This window comes from Miniopterus natalensis, chromosome 18, assembly GCF_054644295.1.
Source record: "Miniopterus natalensis isolate mMinNat1 chromosome 18, mMinNat1.hap1, whole genome shotgun sequence".
In the NCBI taxonomy this organism is placed as follows: Eukaryota; Metazoa; Chordata; class Mammalia; order Chiroptera; family Miniopteridae; genus Miniopterus; species Miniopterus natalensis.
In genome coordinates, this window is record NC_142098.1 from 41,262,770 (window position 1) to 41,281,376 (window position 18,607).

Sequence of the window (18,607 nt, forward strand, 5' to 3'; positions counted from 1 at the left end):
CAGCAAAACATTACTTCGGTTAACACGTCATAGGTTATTAATATTCAAACTGAGTTAATATTTTTTCAGACTGTTTGATGCCTGTGTGGCCAGTGTGACAGTTGTCACCCCCATAAACAGCATTACTTTGGGGTCCCCCCTCATTTGTAAGACGGGACAGAGGTGCTGAACCCAGAACCTGGGGGAGTCGCTGAGAACACAGCCCCTGGGCCGGGACTCGGGGAGACGGGGTGACCAGCGCGCCCCCTGCGAGAGGGTCAGGGCTCGGCCCCGGGCCCCCAGGCCTGGGTCTCAGGTCTCAGCCCGAGGGCGGAGTCTGGGGCGCGGAAGCTCAGGGCTGGGGACTCCCCAGCTCCCGGGTTTCACTTCCCTTTTCCCAACCTGTGTCCGGGCCTCCTGCCCGGGTACTCCTCTCACTCCCATGGGCTGTGCGGTTCCTGGATCAGCCAATAAGCTTCACCGTCCATTTCCGTTACAAGGTCCCGCGGACCCGCCCGGACTCATTTCGTCCCCGGAAACCAGGGACTGGAGTCATGGGTTCCCCACCCCTCCTCCTGCTGCTCGCGGGGACCCTGGTCCTGACCCGCACCCGGGCCGGTGAGTGCGGGGTCGGAGGGCGCGGCCTGTGCGGGGAGGAGCGCGGGACCCGGGAAGCGCGTGTCCAGCGGCCCCCCGTCTCCCGTGTCCCCCCCAGGCCCCCACTCCCTGAGATATTTCTACACCGTCGTGTCCCGGCCCGGCCGCGGGGAGCCCCGCTTCCTCTCCGTGGGCTACGTGGACGACACGCAGTTCGTGCGGTTCGACAGCGACGCCGCGAATCCGAAGATGGAGCCGCGGGCGCCGTGGATGGAGCAGCCGTGGGTGGAGCAGGAGGACGCGGGGTATTGGGACCAACAGACGCGGATCAGCAAGAAAACCGCACAGAATTTCCGAGTGAACCTGAAGAACCTGCGCGGCTACTACAACCAGAGCGAGGACGGTGAGCCGCGGGGCTCGGCCCCGTCACCACCCCCATCCCCACGGACGGGCCGGGTCGCCCCGAGTGTCGGGGTCCGAGCTTCACCCCGAGGGAGTGGAACGACCCGTCCCTCCACCCGGGAGGAGCCCGCGGGGACTTCGACCGGGTTTCATTTTCAGTTTAGGTTCAGTCCCCGCGGGCGGGGCCCGGACCGGTGACTGGGGGCGGGTAGTGGGCGGGGCTGACCGGGGGCGGGGTCAGTGGGCGGGGCTGACCCGGGGGCGGGGTCAGGGTCTCACACCTTCCAGAGGTTGTATGGCTGTGACCTGGGACCCGACGGGCGCCTCCTCCGCGGGTACAGTCAGTTCGCCTACGACGGCGCCGACTACATCTTCCTGAACGAGGACCTGCGCTCCTGGACCGCGGCCGACACGGCGGCTCAGATCACCCGGCGCAAGTGGGAGGCGGCCGGTGATGCGGAGAGAGTCAGGAACTACCTGGAGGGCCTGTGCGTGGAGGGGCTGCGCCGTTACCTGGAGAAGGGGAAGGAGACCCTGCTGCGCACAGGTACAGGGCCCGCGGCGCCCTCCTCTCCCTCGGGTGGGGCTCCCGCGAGGAGACGGGAAATGGGGTCCGTGTCAGACACCCCTGCTTTAGGTGCAGCGATGGAGTCCCCGGGACTTTGAGGTCAGGGACCAGAGAGGGACTCCCACCCTCCTCTCAGGGACAGTTAGGGTGCAGTCTCCGGGGATGCAGGGGAGACCACCCCTGAAACAGGCGCTCAGCGGTTTCCTTGGACCCTGGCGGTGGCTCTGGGCCCCAGGGGGCCTTTCTCTCGGGCCTGTTCCCTGCCCCACACCCCCTGTCTGAGGTCTGAGCCCCGCTGCTCTGAGTCCTTGGCCTCCTCCCAGGTCAGGACCAGAAATGCCTTTTCTGCCCCCAGAGACCTGCCTCCCTCCCGCCCTGGGCTGTGCTGCTCTGACCCTGGAAGTTCCTAAGGGACCAATAGGTCATCCCCCTGCCTCTGTCCAGGCTGGTGTCTGGGTTGTGTCCTGTCCCTTCTCAGGATGGTCACCTGAGCCCTGCTGGAGGGTCCCATGGTGGAAGCAAAATTCCTGAATCTTCTCCCCTCTCGTCAGTCGCTCCAAAGACACACGTGACCCGCCACCCCATCTCTGAGCATGAGGTCACCCTGAGGTGCTGGGCCCTGGGCTTCTACCCTGCGGACATCAGCCTGACCTGGCAGCGAGACGGGCAGGACCAGACCCAGGACATGGAGTTTGTGGAGACCAGGCCCGCGGGGGACGGGACCTTCCAGAAGTGGGCGTCCCTGGGGGTGCCCCCTGGAGAGGAGCAGAGATACACCTGTGTTGTGCAGCACGAGGGGCTGCCGGGGCCCCGGGCCCTGAGATGGGGTGAGGAGGGGACGTGGGCACAGAGCCTCTTCCCAGGGAAGCAGGGACCTCTGGGGGCTCCAGTGGGCTCAGGGCTGAGGCCTGGGGTTCGGGGCCTCACCCTCCCTTCCCCCCTCTTCCCAGAGCCTCCCTCTCAGACCCCCTTCATCATCATGGGCGCTGCTGTTGGCCTGGTTGTCCTCAGAGCTGTGGTGGCTGAAGCTGTGATGTGGGCGAGGAGGCGCTCAGGTGGGGAAGGGGGGTGTGAGTTTCGTGTCCCCCTGGGGTGTCAATCCAAGGAGACGTGTGTCCTGCTTCATTCATGGGAAGCACCGTCCCCAGGCCTGGGATTGCCAGTGTGGGGCCCTGTGTGCTGACTTCCTGTTTAGTGAGGCAGGTGTGACACTCAGGGACACATGTATCACCTGATGGTCCTAGTGATGGGGACCGGGCCCCAGGAGTCCCAGGTCAGAGGGCAGGTCCCTGCTGAGAACAGACATGCAGGAGGGAGGCAAGTCCAGTCCCTGCACATGCCCTTTCCTCAGGTTTCCTGACCCTGCCTTGGGTCTGTACAGACACAGGGTTCTAGAAACTTCTCTGGGCCCAGGACTAGGCTCCTTTAGGACCTCAGGGCCCTGCCCCCTCCCTGGTCTCTCACAGGATGTTTTCTTCCTGCAGGTGGAAAAGGAGGGAGCTACGCTCAGGCTGCCAGTGAGTATGGAGGAGATGCCCCGTGAGACCCTGGACTGTGTAGATGGGAGCCCGTGGGGACCCCACCACCCCATAGTCCCTCCTTTAGCCTCCTGTCCTGGGTCCCTGACCATGTCCTGTTGTGTCCACCCCAGGCAGTGACAGCTCCCAGTGCTCTGTGTCTCTCTTGGCTTTTAAAGGCGAGACCCTGAATGGGGAGGGTTTGGGGCAGAGGGGACGGGACTGGGTTATGGGGACTCTGTGGACATTGTGAGCATGAAGTGGACCTTTGAGAATGTGACCAGTTACAGCCACTGTCCTGAACTTGTTCCTGATGGTTTCCTTCCACAGCCTGAGGCAGCTGCCTGTGGGGACTGAGCGATGGAAGATCTGTTCAGGCTCCCACTTGGTGACTCAGGAACCTCAGATTGGCGGGCTGCCACCCCCCCACTTCCATTGCACTGATCTCCAGCTTCTTACTCCTCTATTGAAATGAGACCCCTCCCGGCCTGTGTGGCTCAGTGGTTGAATGTCTCCCGTCCACCAGGAGGTCTCTGGTTGATTCCCAGTCGGGCTCATGCCCGGGGTGTTCGCTGGATCCCCAGTTGGGGGCGTGCAGGAGGCAGCCAATCAGTGTTTCTCTCTCATCCATGTTTCTGTCTCTCCCTGTCCCTTCCTCTAGGAAATCTATACAAACATTTAAATAAATAAAGACTCTGGGTCTGACTTTGTTTGTTGACTTCTTGCCATGAGGGCTGATGGGTAATTAGAGGAGAGGATCCTAAAGTCTGAGAGGAAATACAGGGGAGCATCTAGGACTTTCCAGAAGCCCTGTGTGTGCTGTGCTGAGCCTGGGCAAGGGGCCGGGAGAGGCTGTGAGGACCGAGTGAGGTCGGGGCCTGTGCCCTTTGGCAGACTCACTACATACACCAGAGACTGACTGAGACACAGACGAGACGGCAGGGAGTCAAAAGTAGAAGGGCCCTGGGCAGTTTGGGTCAGTGGGTAGTGTCGGCCCCCAGGCTGAAGGTCTGAGGGGTGGATTCCGACAAGGGCAGGACCTCGGTTGCAGGCTCCATCCTGGGCCCTGGTGGCAGCATGTGCGGGAGGAACCAGCCCCTGTGTGTCTCTCACATCCATGTTCCTCTGTCTCTCTCTCTTCCATTCTCTCTGAAAAGCAATGGAAAAAATATCCTCTCTGGAGGATTTAAAAACACACAAAACGTCAGGAGGACGGATGGACTGACCTGGAGATCCCTGCTGGCTCTCAGGGGCAGGGTCTCCCGATGCTCACAGGTGGGGGCCACACAGCTGCTGTTCAGCCAGGAACATTATGCAAGGAGACCCACTTCCCCGCTCCCCATTTCCAAAACAGTAAAAGGGACAGGACTTTATGAGACCCCAGGGACCTCGCCTTCCTCTGAATTTCAGGGTAAGTCCCTGATCGCCCCAGGGGACACCTGTGAGTCTGAGAGCAGAGGGGGTTAGAGAAGGAACCTGTGCCCCCTGAGGTAAGGAAATGGGGGGAAGCAGTGGGTGTGGGAACAGAGGGAAGGAGTCGGACCTGAGGGCCGCTTTCCCAGGGGCTCTGAGGGTTCCTTTGGCCACTCTGCCCCGACCAGGGTGGTGGGACCATGGGTGTGCAATTCTATGCTGACTCCACACTGTCCCCCCAAACAAACTTCTCTCCAGTGTATCTTGACCGTTTATTACTTCACGTGATCTTTTTATTTCTCTGTGGACAGTGTGGGAATTTTATAGAGAGAGCGTGGACTCCACCCAGTCAGCAGACAGCACTGAGGGGAAGCCTGACTGAGGGTCCCGGGCCCAGCCGCGGTCGGGATCCATGCCCAGCAGGTTGTGGGCAGGACGGGCGGAGGGAGGGTCTCAGGGTCCGGAGTTGACTTGGTCCTGGGTCTGCCCTGTGGCCTCGTGGGAAGAGCGTGGACGCCAAGGCCGCCCGGCAGCCCCAGGACCGGCTGAGAGGCCCTCAGGCCCCAGCTTGCAGCTGACCCCGGGCCTCCTTTCTCCCGGGACTGACCCGGGGGCGCAGCCGGGCGTCTCCGTCTGTAACAGGCTTTCTCCACGTCTCTTCCTGGCTTCTCTTGGAGAACAGCCGGGTCCTGGGAGAGCAAAGCTGAGGCAAGAGAAAGGGGAGTGAGCTAGAGGCCTGCCCTGCACCCCCAGAACTGCCAGTCGAACCCCGTCTCGCCTTCCTCCAGCTTCCTTTGGTCCTGTACCCACGCTCCTGGGAGATGATGGCTGTTGAGGTTCTCTTATGTTCGGGTCCAAAACTTAATCTCTTTCCTACAAGCCGCCTTCCCATTCTTTGATCTTACTACAAATAAAAATAGTAAGAGGTGTGCCAGGTCCTCTGCAGAGACTACCTTCTCTCACTTGATTTCTTTTTTGTTATTTGTTAATCTCCACCGGGGGACATTTTTTCCATTATTTCTTTGGAGAGAGTGGAAGGGGGTGGCGGGGGAGACAGACAGAGAAACGCTGATGTGAGAGAGACATTGGTCGGCTGCCTCCCGCAGGTGCCCGAGCGGGAAGGGACCTGACGCCCAGGTGTGTGCCCGGGCCAGGCATCCAACCCCGACCTTCAGGGGTTCCCCCGAGGCCCCACCCAGGAGCCGCCCTCCAGGGCGCCACAGCGGGGTCTCCGGGGGCGCGGCCTCCTCTCACCCGCAGGGTCTCTGCCCCCTGCAGCCTCCCAAAAGCACACTCACCGTCGCTCACGTCCCAGCTCCTCCCTCCTCTGTGCAGACGCCAGAAGCCAGCGAGCAAACTGAACAGTAGGTCGGCGGTGGGAAGGACTCCGGAGAAATACAAAGCAGAGGAGGGCGGAGAGGAGCGCGGATTAGACAGGTCTGTGGTCGGGAAACGGGGAAGGAGACAAAGAAGAGCGTGGAAATCTCCCCGAGCCCAGAGCTCGGAGCCACTGCTAAGGGAGGGACACTGCTGGCTGGTCGCTTCACACGTGTTTTCCTTTCACGCCAGGATGAGATTTCTACACCTGAACAACGATTCAGAAGGATGGAGCCACGTGGGGCCTGATTTCTGGTGTTTCCCTCCGCTGTGCGCCAGGAGCCTGTTCGCTGCCTGCGGCCTCTGCTTTCCTCCGTTTCGGGAGATTCCGCGTAAACATTACCGATGGCCCCAAGGGACGGAAACAGTCGGTACTGTTGGGCTCGGAGCCTGGGTCCCCAGCGGATTCCTAACCTGCTTCTGCAGCTCGTGCCGCGGCCAACTGGCCGTCCGGTGGGTGCCGCGTGGACGCCGGGAGTCGTCGGTCATTTCTGGGGTCAGATGCGCAGGTTTGGGGGGGGGACGGGCTGCAGAGCGCCGTGTACCCGTGTTTGTTATTGGGGAGCGACAGGCGGCGTTTGGGGGGACGAGCTCCCAGCCCGACCTCTTGCTCTGCCCCGCAGGGTCCTCAGCACCTTCCACAGGGACAATCTGGGCCAGTGTCCCTGCAGGTGACAGATGTAAGCTGCGCAAAACATGGGACACGTCTCCCCGAAAGGCCCAGAGCCCCCCGCAGGAAGGGGCTGAAGGAACGAGCTCCAGCGGTTCTGTTTGGTGAACGCGTAAAAGCGCAGATTGAAAAGGCGGAGGGAGATCCGGGCGGGACGGACGCCGTGAACCACGTCGAGGGCCCAGCTCAGCAAAGTGCTGGGAGGTCAGAGGCAGGAGGAGCCGCGGCGGGGGAGACACGACCCGGCGCCGCGGGCCCCCGGCGAGGGGCCGCTGGGTCTCCCCGGCCTTGGCCGTCGGGTCGGCGGCATGACGCGCGTAAAGCCCCGAAATAGAGGAAAACCGACCACCACCCGCCGTCTCTCCCGACGAAGCCGCATTTTAGACGGAAGACCCGCAGGATCCTTGGAGCACAACCCCGAGGACAGGCGCTGAGAACGTCCTTTCGGGGGACAGCCCGGGGGAGACGCCCTGCGGCACCTGCGCAGGTGAAGGTGAAGCGCTTCCTCCGCCCCCTGCCCGGCCCCTGGGGGGCAGTGCTGGGCGCGGGGCGCGAGGCTGAGGGCGGGGCGCTGCAGCCGCTTGTCCGCCCACCTGACGCCCACCCCCCGCCCTGTGTCCAGCCCACAGCCCGAGGGCAGCCGGTTCCCACGGGCGCGGGTGAAGCTCCGGGACCTGAGTTTCTGCGGGAAACGAGAAAGCGTCCGGCTCCACGGGCGGGAGCGGCGCGTCCGCGGGACCGAGCCCCGGAGCCGCCTGTCCTGCGGGCTCAGCGGTTCAGCGTCGACCCCGAACCCAGACCCCCAGGGAGGCCCGTTCAGGGCAGGCAGCCCGGGGACGTGCCTCTCCACCCGGCTCCCTTCCTCTTTCTCTAAAATCAATAATTTTTAAACAAGAAAGGAAACTGAAGGGCGCTTGGTTCGCGGTGTGAAGGGGAAACAGCGCCCTCTGCCGCCATGTCCGCGAACATGCTTTGTCTCTGTCGTTGCTCCGTCTGAGGGGACGCTCTGTATTTGTCCGTCTGTCTGTCCTGTCTAATCTCCTGCTGAAAGCGCACGTTCCGTGGGAACAGTTCGGTTTCTTTGACTTCCGTTCACAACCGTTTCTGTCGCAAAGCGGGTCCCTCAGTAGATGGACGGGGGACGGATGTGCCTGTAAGTCCCCCCGAAGCCCGTTCTTTCCCGAGGCTGCCGCAGGTTCCACTGCCCTCCCGGGTGACCTAGGGACAAACACTGTGAAATCCCCGGATGAAAGGAAAAGGCAAAGAAAAACAAACAAGCCCCGCCCCGGGGACCGGAACGCCAGGCTGTTCTCAGGGCGGCAGCGCCCCCGTGTGGACCGGAGCGCCAACGACACCAGCCTCCGGTCCTGGCAGCGGAGCCGGTCCCCAAGGTCCCTCCCTCCCGCGACGTCCCCACTCGGGGGCAAGTTCACTGAGACCCAGTGACTAGAAGCCAAGGGACCCAGAAGGCTTTGCTGGTCAAATGAAATAGTGTCTCGGGGGTGAGCGTCGGCTCAGTTTCACGTGAGGAGGCGGCAGCTCCCTTTCAGGAAAACGTCACCCCATCTCCGCCGGCTGCAGAGCTGCCCCCTCGCCGGGCGTTTGTCCCAGCGGGTAGAGGGGTGTGTGTGTGGGGGGCTGAAGGGTCCCGGGTTCTGTTCCGTCCAAGGGCACGCACCTCAGTAGCAGGCCGGATACCCCGCCCCGGTCGGGCGCATGCGGGAGGCAGCCGATGGTTCTCTCTCACAGCGATGTCCCCCCTCCCCTCAGACAAAAAACGTCCTGGGGTGAGGAGTGAAAAAGTAAAAAATAACAGAAAATCACACCGCAGGCCTCAGACGGCTCCCATCAGAAAGGCCTGCTTGAGATGCTGTCCGCGGACTAGTTCCCAGGAAGCTGGATTTGGGACGTTCCCGCCATTCCTAGAACTGATCAAAGCGACTCTCTGCCTAAGCTTCTTGTGCGAACACAGCTCATGCTGAACACGCGTCTCGGGGCGTCTGGGACTGCAGCGCGCGGACGGCCTCCCGGGGTCCTCACAGCTGTCCCGGGTGAGTCTGTGCTCACCTTCAGCTCCGCCAGGTGTACACGCTGTAAATAAGCGAGCACGGCTGTGACCCAGGAAAACTTCAACACGGGCAGCAGGCCAGATAGCGGCCTGATTCATAAACAGGGCTGAAGTCACATTCAGACATAAATTAAAAGGTAAACATTTCTGGAAACTTATGATCTTGGTAAAAAAGTGTTTAATTTTAGAAACTCTGATCCAGTATACCAAATAATATAAGACCATGGAGAATTATATCATTATAATTCACAGCCTTAAATAGACACTTGCATCAAAAAAAAAAAAATTATTTTGGTATTTATTTCTAGGCCACATTTCCCAACCATAATTAATGTATTATGTATTATAATTTAGGATACTTATGGCTGCAGTTTACAAGGTATCCAACTAAAATAAACGTTTGCAGTAGAGATTTATTTTTATTTTAAAAAAATGTATCTTTATTGATTTCAGAGAGAGGAAAGGAGAGGGAGATAGAAACATCAATGATGAGTCATTGATCAGCTGCCCCCTCCATGCCCCCGACTGGGGATCAAGCCCACAACCCAGGCATGTGCCCTGACCAGGAATCGATCCCGGATCGCCTGGATCCTAGGTCAATGATCAACCACTGAGCCACGCCCAGCTGGGGTAGAGGTTTATTTTTCTTACATAACAAGGCATTCAAGAGACCGTTTTAGAAGTGGTCTCATGGCTCAGTGTTTTCAGGGCTGTGGGTCAGCTTCTCTCTTTTTTCCTCTTGCTTCCATACATCATGTTCTCAGAGGATAATGTTTAAGAGCAGAAAGTGAGGAGAGAGGGAGTCTCCCTAATGCATCCATCTCTTCTGAATGAGCACCACCTTTCCCAGAAGCCCACAGGTCCCTGGAAGATACAGACCATCCTGAGCTGCAGAGGCGGGAAATTAGCATCTGACATCTTTGGAGTCTCAGGCAAAATGCAGGTGCTGCCCACATGAAGGGGAACTGAGTCTGGCTTCTTGTGAGGTAACCAACCCCTTCTGTCTGTGACAGGGGTTATCAGAGACCCCCCCCCCCAGCAATGCCATGAGGAGGAAATGGAAGCACCACCTCCTAAATTCAGTTTACTCTTGGGTCAGGAAGAAATGGAACCTTAGGTTATTGTAAGATGACTACTTTCTACGTCATCACTTTGTACTAACTTGTTCTTTCATTGTCCGGGCATTTGGTGGTCTCTTTTCTGGCTTCTTGAATAGTACACTTAGTATATTTGATTGTAATTCAGTTCTCATGTTTCACAGACATTTAAAGGCCATAAAAATTCCTCTGAGGAGCATGAGCCACATCGCATATCTGTTGTAACGTAAAAAACTCATCTTTTAAAAATTTATTGATTGATTGAGAGAGAGGGAGGGAGAGACACATGGATCTCCTTGTTCCACTCACTTGTGTGTCAAACGCTGAGTCCTGTATATGTCTGCACTGGGGTCACACCTGCACCCCTTGCGTATTCAGACTACACTGCAACATGCTACATGGTGAGGGCCTCTCACTTTCACCCTTTTCTTTGCCGTTTATGGGAACTGCATGATCTGTCTCCTTGTTAACCCAAGAGTGACACAGCTGTTTTATTACATTTCAATTTCTAAGAAAATTAAAACCTTTGGCTATTGTTAAAATTATGACATGGTAGTTAGAAAAGGTGAATCGAGAATATGTTAGAGATGTGTTTTCCAAATTTCCCTGGCTTCATTGACCATCACGGTCTAAACAATACACGTCCATAAAATCTTTCTTCAGCAGGAAACTTATGAGTTCGGCGAAATGACAGCTCTGAATGAAGGCATTCTGACGCCTGTGACATCCTTCAAGTCTTTCTGCAGATGAAAGAAAGGAGCTGTGATTGGCCTATGCCCATGGGCTCTCCCATGATTCCCATTCATTTGGTTCTGTGATTGGCCTATGCCCATGGGCTCCCCCATGACTCCCACTCATATGGTTCTGTGATTGCCCTACACCCATGGGCTCCCCCATGACTCCCACTCATAGGGTTACTTGCTAACATAAATTCTCTGATGATCAACAAGGGGTAAGTGCTAATGGAAGGTTTTTCTATGTTTCTTACACTCACCTGAGTTTCTCTACGTTGCACTCTGTGGTGTTGAACAGCACGTGGACCATGACTGAGAGCCTCCCACCTTCCTTACAGTCACAGGTTGTCTCCTGAGTATGAACCACCTGATGTTGAGTCAGCTGTGAGCAGTAGCTGAAGGCCTTCCTGCAGGCCTTACGTGGGTAAGGTCTCTCACCCGTATGGATTCTATGATGCACAGTCAGGTGCGAGACCCGTTTGAAAGCCCGACCACACACCTTACACGGGTATGGTTTCTCTCCAGTGTGAATTCTCTGGTGTTGTTTAAGTTGTGAGCTCACCCTAAACGCCTTCCCACAGGCCTTACATTCATAGGGCTTCTCACCGGTATGAATTCTCTGGTGTCGAATGAGAGTTGAGCCCTGATTGAAGGCCTTCCCACAGTCCTTGCACTCGTAGAGCTTCTTGCCAGTATGAAGAGTCTGGTGTTGAATCAACTGAGACCGATGGCTGAAGGTCTTTCCACATTCCCTGCACACGTAGGGTTTCTCACCTGTGTGAATTCTGCAATGTACTTTAAGATGTGAGATCCGATTGAACGCCTTCCCACACTCCTTACATTGATAGGGTTTCTCTCCAGTATGAATTCGTTGATGTTCGATCAACTGGGAGCTCCGACTGAAGGCCTTGGCACACTCCTTACATTCATAAGGTTTCTCGCCGGTATGAACTCTCTGGTGTTGTATGAAATTTGAACCAGAGTTGAAGGCCTTCCCACACTCCTTACACTCATAGGGTTTCTTGCCAGAGTGAATATTCTCATGTTGAACCAGTCGTGAGCCATATTTAAAGGCCTTCCCACACTGCTTACATTGATAGGGTTTCTCACTGGTGTGGATTCCTCGATGGTTAATAAGGAAGTCCTCTGGCCAAAAGTCTTCTCTACATTTGTTATATCCCCAGGGTCTGTCTCCAGTACGGATTTTCTCATAAAAAGCAAGGGACGCTTGTGGGTCCAAAGGCGGCGTTTCTTCAGAATGCATTATAATTTGTCTCAGATGTCCATCTGGATTCCCCTGTTGTGTGTCAAACTGGCTTTTGCAGTCCCAGTCGTCCTGGAAACTCAAGCACTCGAGATCGTACCTTGCAAAGCTTTCGGTTCTCTCCCACAGGGTTGGCTGTACTTCACAAACAGGCCGCTTTGGAGAGGACACCTTAGTATCACACCTGGATCCCGCGACTGAAAAGGACATGAGAGCAAGTATGCATCTGTTTTCTTCCTTTTGCAGAAAAAGGAACTTGGAGAGTAAAAACTGGAAGCTTAGACTCAAGATAATACCTATAAGCTCCTGAATGTGGCTAAGCCATGAGAAAATGGACAAATAGCACAGAGATAGAGGAACTACCATAAATAAGGACATCAGGGAGGTTATAAGAGTAGCCCTGGTAAACATCTCTATCTTTTTCTCTCCACCCCTCACTCAAGGACATTTTCATTGACTTTAGAGAGAGGAGAAAGGAGAGAGAGACATTGGTGTGAGAAGGAAATACCAATAGGTTGCCTCCAGTACACACCCCGACTGGGGATCGAACCCACAACCTTGGTGTTATTGGGAAGATGCTCTAACCAACTGAGCCACCTGGCCAGGACCAAGGCACAGTATTTTAAAGTTAATTATTTAGCATTAGTCGTCACTGTTTTGGACAACCAATGAAATAATGTCCAAAAATCTTATGCACAGTCTTAGCATTAAAATGTTTTGGTTTCCTCATATGGAATCTTGAGGGTATCCCAAATAGCCAAACAGTCTTGAGAAGGAAGCACAAAGTTGGAGGTCTCACACTTCCTGACTTCAAAACATAGGACAAAGCTATAGAAATTAAAATATGTGGTACTGGCATAAAGGCAGACATGTAGACCAATGGAACAAAACAGAGAGCCCAAAAAGAAACCTGCATGCATGTGGTCAGATGATCTTTGACAAAGATGCCAAGACCATACAAGGAAAGGACAGTCTTTTCCACAAATGGTGCTGAGGAACCTGGACGTCCACATGCAAAAGAATGAAGCAGGGCTCTTATCTCACAATAAATACAAAATTAACTCAAAATGGACTGAAGACCTAAACACAGGACCTAACATTCTAAAGCTCCTAGAAGAAAACATGGGGGAAAGCTTTGTGACATTGCATTTCCTGGACATGGAGTCACAAGTACAGGCAACAAAGGCAAAAACAGAAAAATGGGGACCACGCCAAACTTAAAAAATAACTGGGCATCAAAGGAAACAACAGAGAAAAGGTAACCTACAGAATGGAAGGAAACACTTGTAAATCCTGTATGTGGTAACAGGTTAATATCCAGATTATGTAAAGAACTCCTATGACTCAATGACAAAAACAACCTATCCCGATTAAAAAAATGGGCAAAGGACTTGAATATACATTTCCTCAAAGAAGTTGTACAAATGGTCAACAAACATATGGAAAGATGCTCAACATCACCCATCACTAGACAGATGTAAATCCAAACTATGAGACACTACCTCACAGCCATGAGGATGGCACTATTTAAAAAAAAACCAAAATGAAACGAAACAAAATAAAACGAGAGTTGGCATGGATGTGGAGCTCTTATGCACTGTTGGTGGGAATGTAAAACGGTGCCATCACTTTGGAAAACAGTATGGAGGTTCCTAAAAAAATTAAATATAGAACTACCAGTCCTGGTCAGGTAGCTGGCTCAGTAGGTTAGAGCATGGTGCTAATAGGCAAGGTTTCAGGTGTGATCCCTGGTCAGGGCATATACAAGACTCAACCAATGAACACATAAATAAGTGGGACAACAAATTGATGTTTCTCTCTTTCCCTTCCTCCCTCTCTTTAAACATCATAAATAAAAATTAAAATTTCAATACCATGTGACTGGTGTCTACTCCACTAGACAGCACAGACACAGAGCCTTCTAGGCCTCGCTATGGACTCGAGTTTCTCTTGAGATGGGAAGTCTTTGACAGGTTGTAATACACCCTTGCTGAAGAGGATGAGAGTAGGACAGAGGGACAGGGAGCAGGCTACTGCAACAGTCTAAGCCAAAGACGATGGGGGGGGTGCGGGTGATAGCGGTGGTGCTGTTTACAAGTGGTTAAATTTTGGGTACATTTAGAATTTGCTGGCAAACTAGATAAGTGCATGGAAGAGAAAAGTCAAGGACACGTCGAGTGTTTGACTGGAGCAGGTTGAAGGATCAGGTCCCCTGTTACCAAAGTGCAGTAGAATGGGGAAGGGTAGATTTTCAGGGCGGATCAGACTCCTTTTAGGGCTTTTGTTAAACTGGAAGTGCCTGGTGAACACCCTGGTGGCCAGAATGAGGTCGCTGGATATAGGGCGCTGGAGTGTGAAGGAGATGGGAAGGTGAAGGTAAGCATTTGTGTTGTCTGACGGAACTTTCTGCAACCATGGAGATGCTATGTATCTGTGGTGTCCCATACAGTGGCTGTGAATCAGAAAGTGCCTCCTGAGCATTTAAAATGTGGCTACTGCAACTGAGGTACTGAAGTTTTAAATGTATTTCATTGTCATTCACTTAAATTTCAATGCCTGCATGGTATCAATGGCGCCACACTGGACAGCCCGGGTATGGATGGTATTGGGCATGGTAACGGAGAAGGTCCTGGGGAATGGAAATAAACAGAATAAACAGGAAGGAAGAGGCCCAAGTCTGAGCCTGAGATCTGGGGAAGGTGAGACGATCCAGCACAGGAGGCTGAGGGTGGTTTCACGAGGCAGGCGAAACGAGAGGTAGTAGGGACCAAAATATACAGAAACGCTTCAGGAGGGAAACTACTTTTGTCAAATGCTGCTGACAAGCCACAGAAGTTGAGAACTGTGACCTGAGCTCTGAGTCTGGCAACTTGGAGGAACAATTTACTACCTCCGAGGGCCTGCTTTATCACCGACCAGTGGGACAGTTATGGGCAGTGGCTTTCCTCTTCGCCCACGTGCCTTACTCACCTGGGCACAGGCCTCCCGTCGCTGCCTCCTCCACCCTCCAGGGCACTTTGCCTTGCTCCAAGAAGGAGATCACATCAGGTTTGGAAATGGCAAGATCTGGATGCAGGAAAAAACATGACACCCGGTTATGGTGAGGGGCCCAGAGTTCAGATCCAGGACCTGGTTATTGAGGATGAAAGGCCATGGCAGGAAGAGACAGGGGAAGACATGACAGTCATTTGATGGCTGGGGACAAAGTAGATTCAGCCCATGGAGCTGCCCTCTAACCACTCAAATGGCATTGGGAAATTGAAAAGGAAGGAGCAGCTATGCCGAAGACCAGGTGCCCTTACCCAGTGAGAGCAGGTTGCTGTAGGTCTCCAACATAACGTCTCTGTACAGGTCCCTCTGAGAAGGCGCCAGCCACTCCCACTCTTCTTGGGAGAAGACTATGGCCACATCCCTGAATAGGTCTGACCCCTGCAACAACAGCCAGTTGTATTACATGTGTACATCACGGAAATGTCTCTCGGGGGATAAGACGACATGGAGGAGGTCTTTGCAGCAATGGGATGTTCTGGTGGAAACGGAGGCTGTGGCAGGCCTTGGAAGTGAGCGGATGACAGGAGCACATGGGTGTGAGTCAAATGTTCTTGAACGTTCCTTTTTACTACAAACCAAAGCTCTGGTACACAGGTCTGGGATGAAAGTTAAAATCCAGCTAAATGGAGTTTTCCCAGTTGTGACTTACTCTGACCTTGGCACATGCTAAATTCTCCATGTGACACCTGAATTTCTACTTCTACGGAATAAAAGAAAAATAAACCCAAACCAACAATTTTTGACAGATGAAGGCAATGGGAGAGGGCACTAGCTACCTGGTCCTTTTTCTCCTGAAAATGGGAAGCTCTGAGAACCGGATTCTCGATAGAGATCAGGTGGGAAGGAAGCTTCAGGATAAGGAAAGAAAGTATTCACGTAATTTAAAAACTCACGAAGGACATGACTTTTAGAATTTCATGGGCTGCGGGGTCCTCCTCTTGACTCGTCTTCAGGAAGGGCCCAGTCCAGAGATGGCAGAGCTGGGGGAAGAAATAGCAAACATGAGTGACCAGGCCTGCCTCGCAGCTCCCATAACGCCATGGTTACAAGTCCCCATCCCATTAACTCCCACCTACCAACAAATCAGAGGGAGTTGGAACAAGCTTTAGTCCCCACCCAACTTCAAGAAGCCCAGCTTTAGCTGCTACAAGGACACAGGGAACCGGTGGCTCTCTCCCATTTTCCCTAAATACACAGAGAGTTCCACCTTGTCACTGATGCAAATCTGAGATGGGATGCTCAGTCCAGTGACTGAGGCCACATGGTGTCCCAAGGACAAGGAAGGCTGTCTTCAGGAAACACACAGAGCCTGCCTGACTCCGATCAGCCCAGCCAAGAATAAAGTTTTCCCAGAACCAGACCATTCAATTCTCTCATGCCCACATTGGAACACCTTCAGAAGTCTCCCTGGCACTTTCCCCAACTTCCAAACTCACAAAGAGCCCACAGCCCTCCTTAAGGCCTGGTGGACACCACTTTGTGGACCTTACCTCGAGTCAACAAATGAAATGTGGTTGCAGAGGGTAAATTAGATGGAGCAGGTCCCGTGTTCCTTTATCAGCACAAAAATAGGCCCCTGCACAGACATAACAGTGTGCGAAGCTGTGCGTGCAATAACATTTGCTGGAAAACAGAACCAAATATTAGTACATAACAGCCCACAAGTAGGCAAGGCGCAGTGAATTTGGGCCCAGCCAGATGAAGATCGCCAGCTGACAATGAATGACACTCACAACTGGACCCTTTGTACGTCATCAGAATGTTCAGCAAAAGAAGTCAGACCCACCCACCTAGGGACACATGGAGGAAAAGAAAAACCTAAAAAAACCTGGAAAACATCCAAGTGTTAAGAGTGATGTCATTTAACCACTTCTTGAGCTGTTTACACAGTAGTTTAGGGAAGTTCCCGACAGGTGACAAATATTTATTTACTTATCTATTTCCAAATATTTAATTGTAACTAATGTGTGAGATCATTATGAATGTTCCTTGACCTCGTGCAAAGGGAATTTTCCTTCCTATGAATACTGATTTTGCATGAGTGGCTCAGGATTTCTGCAACCCTTTCCCCACTGATGGGCACAGATTTCGAACAAAATCATCTAAAATGTCCCAAGTTTAAGTCTCTGGTTTTAAATCTTTTGGGGCCTTGCAACTCTTCATAAATTTCATGGAACAAGGCTTTGCCCCAGATAAAACAAAAAACAAAACAAAACAAAACAGCAGGGTGAGAATGAATGCAAAGCACCCGCAGGCATTTGCAGGGAACCGGGACCCTCTCCTCACCCACCTATGGGGTCCGCGGACCCGGCTTATGAGCCGTGACGCGGCCAGGGGGCGCCAGTGCGGCGAACGCCGCGGGGGCCGATGGGAAATGTAGTCCAGAGCCCGGGAAGCCGCAGACTGACTCTAGGGCGGGTCGTTCCGGTTCTTCCTAGGCCCGGGGCCCGCCCCGCCGCGGAGCCCGCTCTCGCACGTATCCCGAAGCTCCCAGAAAGCTCCGGAGCCCCTCACCTGCCGCCTCCTCGGGTGCAGGTGCCCCTGCGGCGGCACTCTCCGCCGCAGCCCCGGGCGAACTTCCTCCTCAGTAGCGGCGGACTCAGCGCCTGGAGCCGGAAGATGGCGCAGACTCACAAAGCCTCGCCGATGCTGCGTCGCGATTGGGCCAGCGCCGCAGTAGCTTCTGGGAAACGTATTCTCTAGGTTGTAAAGGCCGTAGCTGAGCTGTAAGGCCAGATATCGCGGTGTTTCGCGCGGGCGGGACCTGCGTGCGTGCGTGCGCGCCGTCGGGGGACCCGGCGGAGCGTGTTGTTCTGCCGCGAGGGCTGCAGTGCGCCGTCGTCTGTCTGGTCGCGGCCGTGACGAGCGTGTGCGGTGCCTCTTGGGACGGTGTGTGTCGTGTTTGGTTCTGACGCGGTCGTTGGTTGGGGCCGTTCAACGCTTGCGTGTGACTGTGGAAAAAAGGGTTTCATGCGTTAAATCCCAAATCGCCCTTTCCGTGGAGAAGGCTTGGAGGGAGGAAGAAGCCCAAGGGCTTACCTGAAAGCCCGTTTTAAACATTATACCTACGTCGAAATGTCGGTTGTGAGTGGGAATGCAAAGTCGGCAAAATGCTTTAAGCGAGACAGGAAGTGTCCTGTTTCGGGGCGACATCTAGGCCAGGTCCCCTACTGCCACCGGCAGTTGAGCCTCCGTGTGAGGAAGCGCGGGGAGCCCTGCTCGTCGCACGTCCCGAGGCAGCGCGGTCCCCGGTGGCCGGCGGCCCGGTGGCCTGGACGCGGGTCAGGGCCTGGCCTCTGGAGGAGGAAACCCTCCCTGTCCTGGGGCCGCGTCCGGAGCCCCCTGGGAGACAGGCCAGGATGCGTTCGCGCGTGAAAACCGGGAAACGCTTAGCCTACATCGGGGGAGGCCCTGCTGCCCACGACGGCGGCGCGCTCGCGACAAACTTGCCGTCCCTCCCTCAACAAAAGCTAGGTAACGTGTAAGAAACCAGCCGTTTCCCTGTCGCTCCGTCACCACGGCTGTTGCCTTTGTAAGTCGTCCAGTTTTCACGTACTTATCTAATCATTCTACTTGCAGCCCTAATGTGTATGTCCACACTTTACTACCGTAAACAATGCTCCAGTGCGTATCTTTGTGAATGTATTTGCATTTTTAAAAGGCCCTCACTTATAAAAATTCCCAGCTCATGCTTTTTGTCTTGGTGACTTTGGAAGGGGACAAGTTATGTTAACGCAGTAAGTGCGTCAATTTTGGAAGAGTTGAGCCATGAGTTGGGAGATGGAACTAGAGACAGGAGTTTATAAAATACTGTCAAAGACAGAGGTTCGTGAGAAAAGGTTACTGAAAGAATGAAGAACTGAAAGGAGG

General features: G+C 54.3%; 1 protein-coding gene and 1 pseudogene across 4 annotated transcripts; one reads left to right on the top strand and one right to left on the bottom strand.

Annotated features, from left to right (window-relative positions):
* Window positions 1–526: 526 nt before the first annotated feature.
* LOC148091129 (BOLA class I histocompatibility antigen, alpha chain BL3-7-like) lies at window positions 527–3,089 on the top strand (annotated as a pseudogene). The gene is made up of 6 exons (XR_015716010.1): window positions 527–597; window positions 695–979; window positions 1,250–1,525; window positions 2,098–2,373; window positions 2,497–2,740; window positions 3,031–3,089. The product of XR_015716010.1 is annotated as a BOLA class I histocompatibility antigen, alpha chain BL3-7-like (transcript).
* A 5,663-nt stretch (window positions 3,090–8,752) lies between these two features.
* ZNF582 (zinc finger protein 582) lies at window positions 8,753–17,367 on the bottom strand. Of its 3 annotated transcripts, none has more exons than XM_087826975.1 (7): window positions 17,252–17,367; window positions 16,228–16,360; window positions 15,631–15,717; window positions 14,989–15,115; window positions 14,657–14,752; window positions 10,683–11,883; window positions 8,753–10,428 (listed from the first exon to the last, which is right to left on the bottom strand). In XM_087826975.1, the coding sequence occupies exons 3-7, from the start codon at window positions 15,637–15,639 to the stop codon at window positions 10,419–10,421; spliced, it is 1,443 nt and encodes a 480-aa protein (XP_087683101.1). In that variant the 5' UTR covers window positions 15,640–15,717; window positions 16,228–16,360; window positions 17,252–17,367; the 3' UTR covers window positions 8,753–10,418. The 3 variants fall into 3 exon arrangements, with proteins under 3 accessions (XP_087683101.1, XP_087683102.1, XP_087683100.1); XM_087826976.1 differs by lacking the exon at window positions 17,252–17,367 and adding an exon at window positions 17,028–17,239 and having other exon boundaries at window positions 16,228–16,313; XM_087826974.1 differs by lacking the exon at window positions 17,252–17,367 and adding an exon at window positions 17,028–17,239.
* Between the last annotated feature and the right edge of the window lie 1,240 nt (window positions 17,368–18,607).